Source organism: Thamnophis sirtalis, unplaced genomic scaffold, assembly GCF_051295495.1.
Source record: "Thamnophis sirtalis isolate CommonGarterSnake01/CBP01778 unplaced genomic scaffold, rThaSir2_p1.2 scaffold_1, whole genome shotgun sequence".
Lineage (NCBI taxonomy): Eukaryota > Metazoa > Chordata > Lepidosauria > Squamata > Natricidae > Thamnophis > Thamnophis sirtalis.
In genome coordinates this window covers 122327942-122342572 of record NW_028261381.1, presented here as the reverse complement: position 1 = coordinate 122342572, position 14631 = coordinate 122327942, and the positions used below count along the sequence as shown (strand labels likewise).

At 37.2% G+C, this 14631-nt stretch overlaps 1 protein-coding gene across 3 annotated transcripts in view; it reads left to right on the top strand.

The window, feature by feature from the left end:
• The window catches only part of HEATR5A (HEAT repeat containing 5A), a 67926-nt gene that overhangs the window by 10304 nt on the left and 42991 nt on the right, over positions 1-14631 (top strand). For all 3 annotated transcript variants that reach the window (XM_087723378.1, XM_087723371.1, XM_087723387.1), the window contains exons 5-13: positions 608-757; positions 2858-3029; positions 5599-5759; positions 7476-7731; positions 8526-8681; positions 9645-9895; positions 10534-10645; positions 11867-12019; positions 12648-12747. In XM_087723378.1, coding sequence (XP_087579504.1) covers positions 608-757; positions 2858-3029; positions 5599-5759; positions 7476-7731; positions 8526-8681; positions 9645-9895; positions 10534-10645; positions 11867-12019; positions 12648-12747 — 1511 coding nt within the window. The remainder of the gene's footprint in view (positions 1-607; positions 758-2857; positions 3030-5598; positions 5760-7475; positions 7732-8525; positions 8682-9644; positions 9896-10533; positions 10646-11866; positions 12020-12647; positions 12748-14631) is intronic.

The following is a 14631-nucleotide window of genomic DNA, read 5'->3' as shown; positions in this document are numbered from 1 at the left end:
TCTTTTTAATCTTTATTGAAACTAACATTAAGAATGAACATTTGATGCCATGATTTAATAATTTTTCTTCCATTTCCTCAGGCTTCCTATTTTTACTCTTACTAATACTTTACATTTTTATTGAGATGTGTCTATTGAAAATCTTCAGTGTTTATTTGCTTTATTTATAGTAATCATGTTAAAGATGAGGGCATAGACTTTTTGACTGAACAATATGCTGAAAATGCTTTAAATGAAATAATTGGCTTGCCTAAAAATGATGTGTATTGCTATTTTTAAGTAGTCACACTTGAACCTTCATCAGTGCAGAAGTGGTCTATAAGGGTCTCATTGTACTCTCTGAAAAATGAACTCAGTTTGGTTTTCAATACCTCAGTAATAAAGTGCTAAAACTTGTTAAGAGACAACTTCCAGTATTGTGCCATGACTTCTCTGCCATAAATTTAACAGTGGGTCCCTTTGGCAAAATTTTTGACCTAATTCACCTAACATCATTACGATGTCACTAAAGTTTTGTTTGTTGAAGAGTAGCAAAATAAAAATGCAAAAATAGAAAACAGTCCTGGTATTTTTGTCCTATATAAGATGATTTTTTTTGTCTTGTCAGTCTCAAGGACGATACGAGATCATGCTGAGTTTGCAGAACATACTGAAAGGGTTGAGAGCTGCTGCTGTTCCTTGTCACAGAGATATCTACAAAGCTGCTCGTACATGTTTGACAGATAGATCCATGGCAGTTCGTTGTGCTGCTGCAAAGGTAAAACATTACTCTTTTTTCTAATTAATCTTGTATACCATTTCATATGTTACACAAAGAGTAAAACAGCATCCATTCCAACCACTGTTTTGTATTACCAAAAAGATTTTGGCATATATAAGTATGGAATATAATATACTTTTGTTAGGATTTTTCCATCACAGATAAATTCAGTATATTAATTTATGTCTATTAAAATGGTATGCATTTTGCCGTCTGACCTTATGTCTCTATAAAGATTCATTGACAACAACAGTGTGTATCCTTACTACAGACAGACAGTTAGTATAATGATTAAGTGACCAGGCTAGAAATGAGGACACTGTGAGTGCTAGTTTCATATTAGACACAAAGCCAGCTGGATGACCTTGGTTCAGTCAGTCTCTGTAAGGTCTAGGAAACAAGCAGTGGCAAACCACTTCTGAAATCTTGCCAAGAAAATTGCAGGGACTAATTCAGGCAGTCACCAGAAGTCAAAAGTAACTTGGAGGCACTGCGCACCAACCCAAAAAAATGGCTTTACAAATCACATCAAGTAACTTTGTTTACACATATACATTTTTCTTGGGATATTGAATTTGTGTCATTTGAAGTAAATATTCCCCTATTTTGGCAATTAATATTGACATTTTAGCTCTGTAAGTGTTTTATTTATTTTTTCCTAAATGGATCTCATGGTCATTTTGGAATAGTTATTCAATACAACCAGCATTATATGATCCTTTCTGGGATGACAAAAACAAAGTATGAACAAGGTACCAGTGTATATTTAAAGTCCTCCCACCCCCCTCCAATGGAAGAATGATTGAAATATTTTATTTCCTTCATCAAACGAGCTGAACATTTGTAAAGTTTAATTGCCATAGGTTTGCATGCTTTTATTTCCTTTTATATCCTTATATCCATAATTAACAATGCATAAATATTTTTGATGTTAGTCTAGGTTTGAGATTTTAAAGATTTTTTTTATCCTGCCTTCATTATTTTCTTATAAATAACTCAATGCAGCATATGTGCATAATGCTTCTTTCTCCTATTTTCTCACAACAATCCTGTGAGGTGAGTTGGGCTGAGAGTGAGGCCCAAGAGTGGGGGGTGTTCCAGAGGTGGGATTCACTTACCTTCCCTACCAGTTCGCAAGTATGAGCACACATGCCTCATCTGTGCATGCTGCTCATGCATTGGGGCAGGTGGGCAGAGTCTCTCGCATTTGCCGCTACCTGTTCGCCCAAACTAGGGAGAACTGGCTGAATACCACCTCTGCAGAGGTGGGTTCCTACCAGTTCGGACCGGTTCGGCCCAGGCCTGCCACTGCGATCCAGGCCTGTCACCCCAGTGAACTGGTTCTCCCAGTGGTGCCATAGGCGCCACCATCTTGTTTTTAGCTTCTGCACATACACAGAGCAATTGTTATTGTATTGCACATGTGCACATCAAGCGCACCCACGTGGCATGTCCCTGAGCAAACCGGCAGTAGCAGCTGCCAGACCCTACCTCTAGCATGTACATATAGCAATAGCAATAGCAATAGCAATAGCAGTTAGACTTATATACCGCTTCATAGGGCTTTCAGCCCTCTCTAAGCGGTTTACAGAGTCAGCATATTGCCCCCAACAACAGTCTGGGTCCTCATTTTACCCACCTCGGAAGGATGGAAGGCTGAGTCAACCTTGAGCCGGTGAGATTTGAACAGCCGAACTGCAGAACTGCAGTCAGCTGAAGTAGCCTGCAGTGCTGCATTTAACCACTGCGCCACCTCGGCTCCTTTGTTTATCTGTAAAAATAAATAAAAAATCCCACAAATGAATTCCTTTCCCCCCAGATAAATTGATACGATTCAGAGTTCTAATAATAATAATGTCTACATTCTACAAGGCTTTCCCTTCCTCTTGGTTGATCTTATGTGTTTCTGGATCAAATTTAGGAAACCCTGGATTGGAGGAGAGAAGATGAATGTATGTGATAGGTTTTATATTCCTGCCTGACAGACATTGTTGGATACAATCCATTTTTTTTAGGTATTGTTTAAGCTACACAATATTTGTGCACAGATTATTTGATTTGTTTAATTTGCTTGTCTTCCTTTTCTTCTATATATAGTGTCTTCTTGAACTTCAGATTGAAGCAACTTTTATGTGGAGTACAGACATAGATAGTGTAGTAACTCTATGTTTTAAATCCTTTGAAGGATCCAACTATGAAGTGCGAATGGCCGTTTCTAAGCTTTTAGGCTCTATATTGATTAGTGCTGTAACATCAAAACAAGCCACAGGTGAGTTGATTTATTTTTTCATCCTTAATTTAGCTCAGGAAATTGTAAGCACTACTGGTAATAAAGACCCTTCAAAATCAGTCACTGAAGGATTTTAACATATGATAATAGCTAATTAGCTATTTAGCTATTAACATAATAACATATCAACTACCATACACGCACACACATACACACATACACTACATATACAAAGACACATATTTACATATACATATATGAATATTTTGCCTAAACTATGTCAGATCATTACCGCATTTAAGAAAATATATGGTCATGAGTGTGTGCTATATCAGAATAAAAATAGTGACCAAAAATATTTCCACTTTCTGTAGTGGTAAAGTAGAAAACAATTAAAGGGGAAAACAAATGAACTAAATGTCAATTAAAATTAAAAGTGCCCAAATCAAAGGAGAAATAGCATATGAGGAAACATTGTAAATAGTAAAAATTGCTTAAATTATCTAGAGGGAGATGTTGAAATGCCCATCCAGTACTTTAGTTGCCTCCATTCAGCTCAAATTGAATGTTAACAATCTGCACTACAGAAGTGACTTCCAGAGTCTCATTGATGTACCTCTATGGATTATTTGATATGTTCTATCTCCATTTTGATGATGATAAAAATATTTCATAACATTGAAAGAATTAGGCTTACCAATTTAATTACTATTAATAATATCACATTTACTCTAGCCTTACTTTTTCTCTCTCATAAAGAAAAGATGGTCTACTTAAATAATCACAGTATTTTCAGTTATATTATGTAATTTAATGAGAATAAAGCTAACATGGCTTCATTTGGATAACATGCGGTAAACTGGTTGTATTAAATTGCATGCATGGATACACTGATATGACATGGATATTTTATTAATGATATTTCTGAATTTAGAGTAATATTTGACCATTGCCAAAGCATTGCCCTACACCAATGTTTTTGATATTGACCCACTTAATTTATCTTCACTGTGTTCATAAAAGCCTTGTTTCCATGATAGCCTAATTTTTTTTTCATTTTTTTTTTCATTTTCCCTTTATTTGTATGCCGCCCTTTTCCCTGGGGGGACTCAGGCGGCTCACAGTTCAAAAAAAAGGGGGGGGGAAGGACAAACAATTTTCCAACATGGAGACAATACAACATATTAAAAAGAAAACACAACAGTCACACAATTCGAGTGGGGTTAGAATCTTAACCCCAGGCCAGCCGGGACAGCCAGATCTTTAGAGCGGCGCGGAAGGACTGGAGGGTGGTGAGGGTCCGGATCTCCACGGGGAGTTCGTTCCAGAGAGTCGGAGCAGCCACCGAGAAGGCTCTCCTCCGGGTAGTTGCCAGTCTACACTGGCTGGATGATGGAATTCGGAGGAGGCCTAATCTATGCGATCGTATCGGTCTAGTGGAGGTAATTGGCAGTAGGCGGTCTCTCAAGTACCCAGGTCCAGTACCATGAAGGGCTTTGTAGGTGATAAGTAGCATCAAACGTAAATGTCAAACACATTGTAGACAGTGAACTAACCTCTTAACTCTTGCCTGTAACCATGACTTGATTTAGCTTAGCTAACCAGTATGTAGACTCAGTTTTATAGATCTGAATAAATATGAAGTACATTGTAAAGCAGTCACCCTGCAGCAATCTTTCTGTTGATTATATTTTATTTTCACTTAGTCCAATGTGATTTAATCTCATATGATAGTTGTCTGTTCTGACCCCACTCCATATGGTGAGTCACGCCAACACAATTTATTACTGCTAGACAATTTATTAACAGTAAATTAACACACCGACAAGACTTTGGCAGCAACCCAGACTTCCACAGATAAGAAATACACACAAGAGCTTCTCCAGCTTTAGTATAAGACTTGGGTCCTGCAAAAGCCTCCTCCCAAAGTCTCTTCTTATATACTCTCTTGGGAGGAGCCTAATCACAACCACCTGGCCCCAATTATCTTCTATATCTCCGTAGTTTCTGTTGGTGCTTATCTGCCCGTCTTTGCCTGGCGTTCGGGACCAACTCCCTTAGCTCCTCCCCACTGCTCCAGGGCCTGATGTCAGGGACCAACTCCCTTTGGCTTTCACCACTGCTCCATGCCTCAGGTGCCTCCTGGTGGCCAACCAACCTCTCTGGTCCCTGCTTGGAGTCTGAACCCTGTCCAGGGTCCTCCACATCTTCCAGAGCCAACTCATAGGGTCCCTCGTTATCGAAGTCTGTTTGCAGCTCCAACGGCTCCTGCTGGGCCACAACAGTTGTTTTTTAAAAAAGAAAAGATAAGGATCTTGCTGGTTATGGAAAAAACTTTTCTATAAAATGACATGTAGTTGGCACCGATTTGAACATTTTATCCATGATTGTTTCTTTAGTGGTTTACTTGCCATATTTAGAGGTGGTTCAATTGTTCAACAACTCTGGTTGGCTTCACAAACTAAAAGCACAATACAGATTACCCTTGGTTAACAACCTTGTTCAGCAACCTTTCAGCCATACAATAGAAGATGTAAGTAAATGAAAGACTATGGTGTGTATACATGGGGTATGATGTAATTATATGTATTTTTTTTAATTGAAAAAGCATCTGCTAGACAACATGCTCGCAAAATCTCATTTATGGAAGCTTTGGAACTGCTAGGGACAGGTTTTCTCCGTGGAAGTTCTGGATTTCTACGAACCGGTGGTGATATTTTGAAAGGAACCAGCTCAGTCAGCAGGGATGTCAGAGTTGGAGTTACTCAGGTTTGAGTTATATTATATTATGTTAAAATATGATGAGTTTTAACTTTTTAAAAAAATTATGTGATTAATTTGTTACTGTACTATATACTAGTTCCCGTTGAATATGTTTATGTTACAGTCAAGAGTTTTCCAACATTCTGAAGAAGTCTGAATGATTTTAATACTGATGAGCATCTATCTCAATTGTTAATGAAAACTTGTACATTTTTTAATTTTAAAAATGGCAGGCATAAACCAAACAAGCAAGATTTTATGGTTTAGAAAGCATGAATGTATTTTATACAGGTAGCCTTCAACATACATTATGTCTACAATTGAGACCAAAACTTGCATTGCTAAGTGAGAATCTGAGAGCTGAATCTGAGCAGACTAGGTCTAGGTTTTCTTTAATGTAGCTTACTCGGGCAGCATAAGAAGGTCAAAAAGATCAATTAATGGAAACTGCTCATTATTTCAGCCAGATTTGTTAAGTGAGCTTTGTCCCATAATACAACCTTTCTTGCACCAGTTGTTAAGCAAATCACTGTAATTGTATAGTTAATAACACAGTTGTTAAATGAATCTGTCTTCCGTATTGACTTTGCTTGTCAGAAGGTTGCAAAAACTGATCACATGACTCTGGGACACGGCAACCATCATAAATATGAGTCAGTTGCCCAGCATCTAAATTTTGATCTTATGACCATGGAAATGCTGCAAAGGTTAGGTGAAAATGATCAAAGGTCACTTTTTCCAGGCCCGTTGTAACTTTGAATGATCACTAAATGAACTGTTGTAAGTTGAGGACTGTACATATCATATATGGAAATTATGCATGAATTGTTGCAAGCTACTGAGGCGATTAAGTAGGGCTGCTCTGCCTCCTAATTTGGACAGAAAAGCATGACATAAATCATCCTTTGTTTCCCCTGTAAAATGTTAATTTTGGCCTGAAATCATGTTTTTGCCCCCTGGAAGATGGATTTACATGATAACCTTCCTTTTATTTTAAATGTTCTATTTTAAAGGGGGAAAGTGTGACTACATTTTTTCATCTACACCTTGAAGATTATCCCCATTTCTGTCTTTAAAGGCATGGAAATTATTTTTAGTTTCTTTAAATATATTTATTTTATTTATTTAATGAACAAATTTATATGGCTGCCCAGATCACACATAGGTGGCTGAGTGGCTTACAATATGAAAGATCACCATTAAACTACTTGGTTTTAGTAAGTAGGACAATATTCTATAAGCTCACTATACTGAAATTGCTTTTATTGATCGGCATGGAATCTTTCAAGATGTTCACTGCCTTTATGTTCTGATTTCCATTGTTGTAAAACCAATTTAGAAAATAGGAGAATATATCAATAATTTCTAAGCTGTCATTCAAATTTGTAGGGGTAAGAATGGCAGTTTTAACTGAATTATTCTTGAAATTCAATCTTACCTAAATATAAATTTATATATAAAATTCTACTGATATCATTGTTCTTATTTTTCACTGGAATATTAAGTTTGCAGTTAAGAGAAGGAATTTTTCAGCATTCGGCTTAATTTGATGAAGTTTATTTTTCAAATGACTACTGTAAAATCTTTTCACTCTACTTAAAGAAGCTATAAATGTAAATAAATACATTAAATAAATACATTAAAATTGTTTAATGTTTTTGTAATATGTGACACATTATGTGCAAATTGAAACTGATTTTTTTTTAATCAATTGTTTTCCAGGCATACGTGGTATTCATTTCCACATTAGGAGGAGAATGGCTTGAAAGGAATTTTTCTGCTTTGCTTTCCCACATTCTGGATCTGGTCTCTCAGTCTCACCCTAAGGCTATTCAGACACAAATGGACAGTATTTGTAGCCGCCGTTGTATTTCATTTATTCTCCGAGCTACAGTAGGAGGCCTTCTTGGGGAAAAAGCTCGAATTGCAACTGCCAATGAGATTTGTCAAGCCATCTGGAAACTGAAGAAAGTTATGGGTATGGGACTAACAAGATTATTTGCTAACCCCCCTCTCCATCACCTTCCATTCCAGTAATGCTTTAATCATTTCCTCATCTAGTCATACACTAATTTAATCCTCCACACAAACCAAGTCTCTCTGGGGCTTTTCAAAATCATTTTTAAACTTAAAATGTCGTGATTTTTTCCCATGATTCAGTTTTAGATAAATGTGTGGAAAGTAGATATAATAGCTGACTATAGGCTTGGCAGCACAATATTATATACTCGCAATTAACATGTATATCTGATGATGGAATCACAAGCACAACATTCTCACTAATTACAAGCTTTCCTGTTCTGTTTAAGCAAGTCACGCTGAAATAAATGATCCCATTCATCTTGTTCAGTTTGGAAGGATTGCTGAAATCTAGATGATGTAACCAGGAAAGTTTGCCGAATCTGAGCAGACTTAAATCTAGCTTTTCTTTAATGTAGCTTACTCAGGCAACATAAGAAGGTCAAAAGAGATCAATTAATGGAAACGTCACATTATTGCAGCCAGATTTTAGAATCATGATTCTGTTGTGGCTATTGTTAGACAGTTATTAGTACCATGATCATAAATCTTAGCTTTTTAAAAGGTAAATTGTTGCCATCTTATTTATTATCTTAAATCAATTTTGCAGATGATAGAGGGAAATTACAATTATTATGCAATAATTTATTTACTCCAAAGTGTAGCTTCATTTTACTCATAAAAATATGTGTCAGCCCCGTATCCCTGGCTTTTATTTGTTACTTTTATTAACATAACATTTTCTGTTGTCAGATGCTGCAGTGAGTAACTGTAATGTCGAAACCCGTATTGGTACAACAGAGTTAATAGCAACCCAGCATATGTTAATATGTGCTCTAGAAGAGCTTGGAAACCTCATACATGGCTTAGGTACTACTGCTGCACCTGTTCTGCAAGATTCTAGTACAGGTAATACTCTCATAGAGTCTTAAGATATAGGATAAATAACACAAAAATGAGTGGTGGTGCCACAATTGCTTCAGGGTGTATTCTACAGAAAGAGAGTGTTCAGAGAGTTCCAGCAGTCTTTCTTTTAATAAATTAAATTATTGTGTATAGATTCTGAATCATCACAGATCATTATAGGGAATCTATTGGGCACATGTTGTCCGGATCAGTTCTTAGTTTAGTGATGAGAGCAAAGACTGCATTTTTAGATCATTTTGAGATTTCAGAGTGTTTCACAGAGCTATATAAGGACTGTTTCACAATGAGACAGCAGTTAGCCTAACTTAGGTAATTTCATTAAAAAGCCAAGAATATTGCACCTGTTAGTAATGGGAGACAAGGAAGAAATCCCAAACTAGGTGAATTAAGAAGTTGACTAATCCCTTGAGAGAAAGCTTTAATAAACCATTTTTTAATAATCTTGCCAAGAAAACAATATAAACGTGTCTGGGTAATTACCAAGAAATGGTTCAAATTAAAGGGGGCTTTACAAACAAAGCCACAGTTCTGTATGATCCTGATTCACTTATTGCAGAATTCCTGGGAACATTTTTTTAAAGAGATGTTTGTATAAAATTGCAGTTTTGCTGCTGAAGTGGGATTTATCCTTCTTTTTGCACACATGCCATAAATACCTCTAAGGCTGATGATGACCTAGTCAAGAATAAGAATCTACATAGCTCTTCTTGGCATGCCTGCCCCCCCCCCAAAAAAAGTGTCCATTTTGGCTTAAGAGAATCTGGTTTGCACTGAGTAGCTTCTTTATTTTTATCAGTCTCCCAGAAAATTCTGGCAATTCTACAGGTGTTTTTTTTAGCTTACAGTGGACATATAAGGGCAAAAAAGTGGAAGCTCTGTTGATTTACGGTCTCAGTAAGCATTCTCATATGTGTTTTTAATCTTTTAATATGTTCGATTTTCCAGGAGTCCTGGATGCCGTAATCTCCATTATCCTTCATCCCTGCATTTCAGTTCAGCTAGCAGCAGCATGGTGCTTACGATGTATTGCTGTAGCATTACCCTGCTATCTCTCTCCACTTCTGGATAGCTGTATTGAGCGCCTGACAGCAATGAAATCCTCCCCAGAAGCAGTGACTGGCTATAGTTTTGCCATTGCTGCTTTGTTAGGAGCTGTCAGAGAATGTCCTTTAGGAATTCCACACGGCAAAGGGAAGGTAATTATTAGAACAGTTTGTCTGGTATTTGTTGCAGGGTCAAATTCTACAGGGAAAACCTGTCCGTGATAAAGGTTCTGTATTCAGAAACATGTAGCATTTCCAAGACTGTAGCTCAATTGGTTCAGTTTTACAAATTGTGTTTCACAGAGTGCATGAACCAGTCATAAATACTTTAATAATGAAATTCTTATTGCTGTTTAGTTATTCCATCTGTCTATTAGACATGTGAGAAACATTTGCAAGAGGTGATTTGTAGAACATATCAGAATGAAACAGCCCTCCCATTTTGCTGGCAGAGTGCTCATCCAATCCGAAAATGGGGTGGGGAGCACCTTACTTGCCAGAGGTACCACAGCCTGGTCCTTTGCTATATCCAGGCCAGCCCCTTGGGCCAGATTTAAGCACTATTAAGTTTAACATAAAATGCTATGCCATACAACATATTATCATCTTCAGTTTCATGCTCAAATGGAATAATTATTCTAGAATTTATTCCATGTAATATATATACGGTACATGAGAAAGTTAATTTGTGGGCCACGACATATGCAGAAGTAGTGTATATGCATCCCTTCGTAAGAATTTAATTTTGTATTTCAGCTCTTAAAATAGTGAAAATTTTTGTTTTCATACAGATTGTCATGATAGCAGCTGAGGACCTTTTGCGTTCAGCTGCTCAGAATAGTCGGATTTCAATACAAAGAATGCAATCAGGTTGGCTTTTGATAGCTGCTTTAATGACATTAGGTAAGATTAATCACCTATATATCTTTATTTCTTTATCATAAAAGTTGACCACTTCTGTACTTCTTGTCTGAAGTCACTGTTTCAATATACATATGAACAAGTTCTAATTGTTTTATAACTGTAGAAATATAGTTAACATAATTATTACTTCCATGTCATAGGCCACAGAGAATTAACTTTTCCAGTATAATAAATGCACAAACTACATCATTTATATTATATATGAATCATAAAGAACCACACTTTCAAGGGTGAAGCAAACAGTTTTAAAAAGAAATATGAATATGTGGATTAAAGATAATTTTGGTTTTCACTCTAGCCCTTGCAAAACATTCATGTAACAGGGATTGTAAAATATTGTTTTCCACAGAGTCCACTATATAGTTTATGGGAAGAACATGAGAATAATGCAGAGGAGAATTTTAGTCCTGATTGGGATGTTGCGGTAGTTTTCCCGAACTCCAGTTAAGGGCAATGGAAGAATAACCAATTATCTTTATTTTGTTCTTGTATTGCTAACGCAGATAGTCTTTATAACCACTCATTCTGCTCAAAGCTATAACAGTGCTGAACAAGGGGGACTTTCAACTGTCATAGTGTCCCCATTGACACATGATTGCAATCCAGGCACTCAGTGTATGGTTTATGAATAGGTGACATAATCAAATCTTACCTGCTGGCTTCACTCATGAAAAGTCAATGGCAGATGGGAAAGTTCACAGGAAGTCAGAAGTCATTCCCACCATTTTTTGTCATAGCAACTGCCCGTGTTGTCCCTATCTCCCTGTAGCATCTCTGCACCTGCCTCAGCATCTTAGGCAGCTTGTAAGGGCGCCTCTGGCGCCCTTACAAATCCCCAGACTTTTTCCTGGGCCTCTTCCTTAACAACTGACTAGGTCCTGGGATTACGGTGGCACTCAGGAGCAGAATTCCGGCCCCGATTGCTATCATAACCAAGGACTGTATGACTACAATGATTCAGAGTAAATAAAATCAATGTTGAGTAGTTAAAATATTTTCACACATCCAAATAGTTCTACTTCAATTTCTCATACCCATCAAACTTTGCTTATAAAAGGTCCCTTCACTTTTTAGAGTATTTTGCAAGGGCACACGGGAGCTTCAGGATGACAGGGGAATAAAATACTTTCATTAAAGAAAATGTTTCAGTCAATACCATCTACAAAAAAAAAAAAACATTTCCAATCTTAAAAATAATAGGTCCTGCCGTGGTCCAGCATCATCTTCCTAGAGTGCTGTTATTATGGAAATGTGCATTTCCGGTATGTCCTAAAGACTTAGAAACGGAGAAGAAACGTGGTGATTCATTTACATGGCAAGTGACACTGGAAAGCCGAGCAGGTGCTCTCTGTGGTGGGTGAAAATTGTGGCTCTTTTTACTTTTACTTTTTTTGAACTTTCAGTAGCAATAAAAGTAAAGAATGGTCTTCTTCTTTCTCCATTGATTTCCAATTCCAGGTCTTTACCTAACACTTTTTACACATAAATATCTAGACTATGAGGCAATTGTAGCTTATTTAGTTGCAAGTATAAAATTTTATTTATTGCTATATTACATGCGGACATTTGGTGCATAAGAGAGGTACTAACTACTAATCAATACTAATCTTGCAGATTAATTTTAACTTAATGCTCTGATATATTAATTAGACCATCAGACTGTTTATTCATTGTTCAAGCATTGGAGATGCTCTATCTCTTTCACTACTTCTGGCTGAAAAGTAGTGAACATCTGACTACATATTTATGTATGTAGAATGGCTATCCTTTATATTCCATAGTACAATGGTATTATTTATTGTTTCATAATTGCATGTATTTATATACCATCCATCTCTCAAGGCTGTGTTCCAGATATATCAATTAAGCATAATTTATTATAACATTCTTCTCTTCTTATTTTTTTCTACTTCTTTATAAGAAGATAGTATTATGAGTTGTGTATATAGACTGATTTACAATCAATATGCTTTATTCTCAGCTATCAAAAGCTTTATTCTCTATTGTGGAGGACTCCTTACAGATGAAGTGATTCAAAGACTGCTTCCTCCTGTCCCATGTGCTGTTGATTTACTGACACAGTAAGTAATAATATTTTTATTTTCATCCTCAATCAACATAAAGCAGCATTCAGTGATAAAATTACAGCCATCCCATTGTGGTACCCTAGTTCCCTGAAAATAAGACCTCCCCAGATAATAAGCCTAATCGGCCTTTTGAGCGCATGCACTAAAACAAGCTCTCCCCTGAAAATAACCCCTCCCTGAAAATATTGCAACACAGCAGCAGCCATGAGGTGACCACGCTCGCTGCCTTCTGCACCTCAAAAATAATAACACCTCCCCAAAAATAAGGCCAAGTGCTTAGGTCAAAAGAAAATAAGACCTTGTCTTATTTTTGGGGAAACACGGTAGTATAGTCTACCTAATATGATAACTAAGATTTAAGATTTAATTTACTAAAGGAAACTATAAAACCATGATATTATTAAGATTGTAAGATTAATATTATGAAGAGAAGAATGAGTACAATATAGTATAATTTATATAATTTGGTTCTTAATGTATACAGGTAGTTCTTGACTTACAACCACATTTGAGCCCAAAATTTCTGTTGTTAAGCTGGACATTTGTTAAGTGAGTTTTGTCCCATTTTACAACCTTTCTTGTCATAGTTGTAAAGTGAATCACTGCAGTTCATAAGTTAGTAACCTGGTTGTAAAGTGAATCTGGCTTCCTCACTGACTTTGCTTGTCAGAAGGTCGCAAAAAGTGGTAATGTGATCTTGAGATACAGCCACGGTCATAAGTTTGAACCAGTTGTCAAGCATCTGAATTTTGATCACATGATCATGGGGTTGCTTCAAAGGTCGTAACTGTGAAAAATAGTCATAAGTCACTTTTTTCAGTGCTGTTGTGACTGTGAATGATCACTAAATGAACTGTTGTAAATTGAGGACTACCTGTACTTAGTGCTGAAAAAGGAATCTTGCAACCAGCCCTAAAATTTTCACCCATCACAGCATCCTCATGGTTATGGCATTGTGATTTTGGCACATATTTATGATGATCACAGTATCCCACAATCCTTGATTGCTATTTGTGACATTCATGGCTGGCTTCTGACGGGCAAAATCAGTGGGGAAGCCAGCAGAGTCACAAGTCCTGATCAGGTGACATCGTGCTTAGTGATCTGCAATGATTCATTTAGGACTGCAATAAGAACTGACAAACTGACGTAAGTCTGGCATAATCACATGATTTTTACTCTATGGCTGCATTGTTTAATGATGGAGTTGCCAATCACAGTTGTACTGATAAGTGTGTGCTCTCTATAATCACTTTAGTTTTAAAGACAGTGGTCATTTGCATGTGTGTTTATCAGGATGATGCCGTGAACTAGGTTGAAAGGGGAAAAAGCCTAGTGAATAAATATGATAACCTTGAAGGACTAAGGCAGCTATCAATAAATGAAACCTAATCCCAGATCAAGAATGTAATTTGCGAAAATGCTTCCTGCAGCCCCCTGCCCTTTTCCTGAAAATAAAAGAGACAGGAAAGGTAGCATGAGCAAGATTCTGTTATTTTAACTCTTCTAATAAAAGTATTTTTAGATCTATATCTGAGGTGGGCTGCTATGGGTTCACCCAAGTTTGCGGGAACCCAAAGCTAATGTTATGGCCAGTTCAGAGAACCTCCAAATCCTATCTCTGGCTGGCTCTGTCCACTCTGCCCTGCCCCTCCTACTCCACCCCTCCCACACAGCCCGTTTTGGATGCAAGGTAAATGGAGGCTTGGGGAGGAGGGAAAACAGGCTTCCTGAAAGTTCCAGAAGGCCAGAAACGGGCCTGTTTCTGGCCTTCGGAGGGCCTCCGGAGCCCACGGGAGACAATTTTTGCCCACCCAGAGGCTCAAGCCTCTGGAACCTGGGGAAGGCGAAAATGCCCCCCCCCCCCGTGGTGCAGAA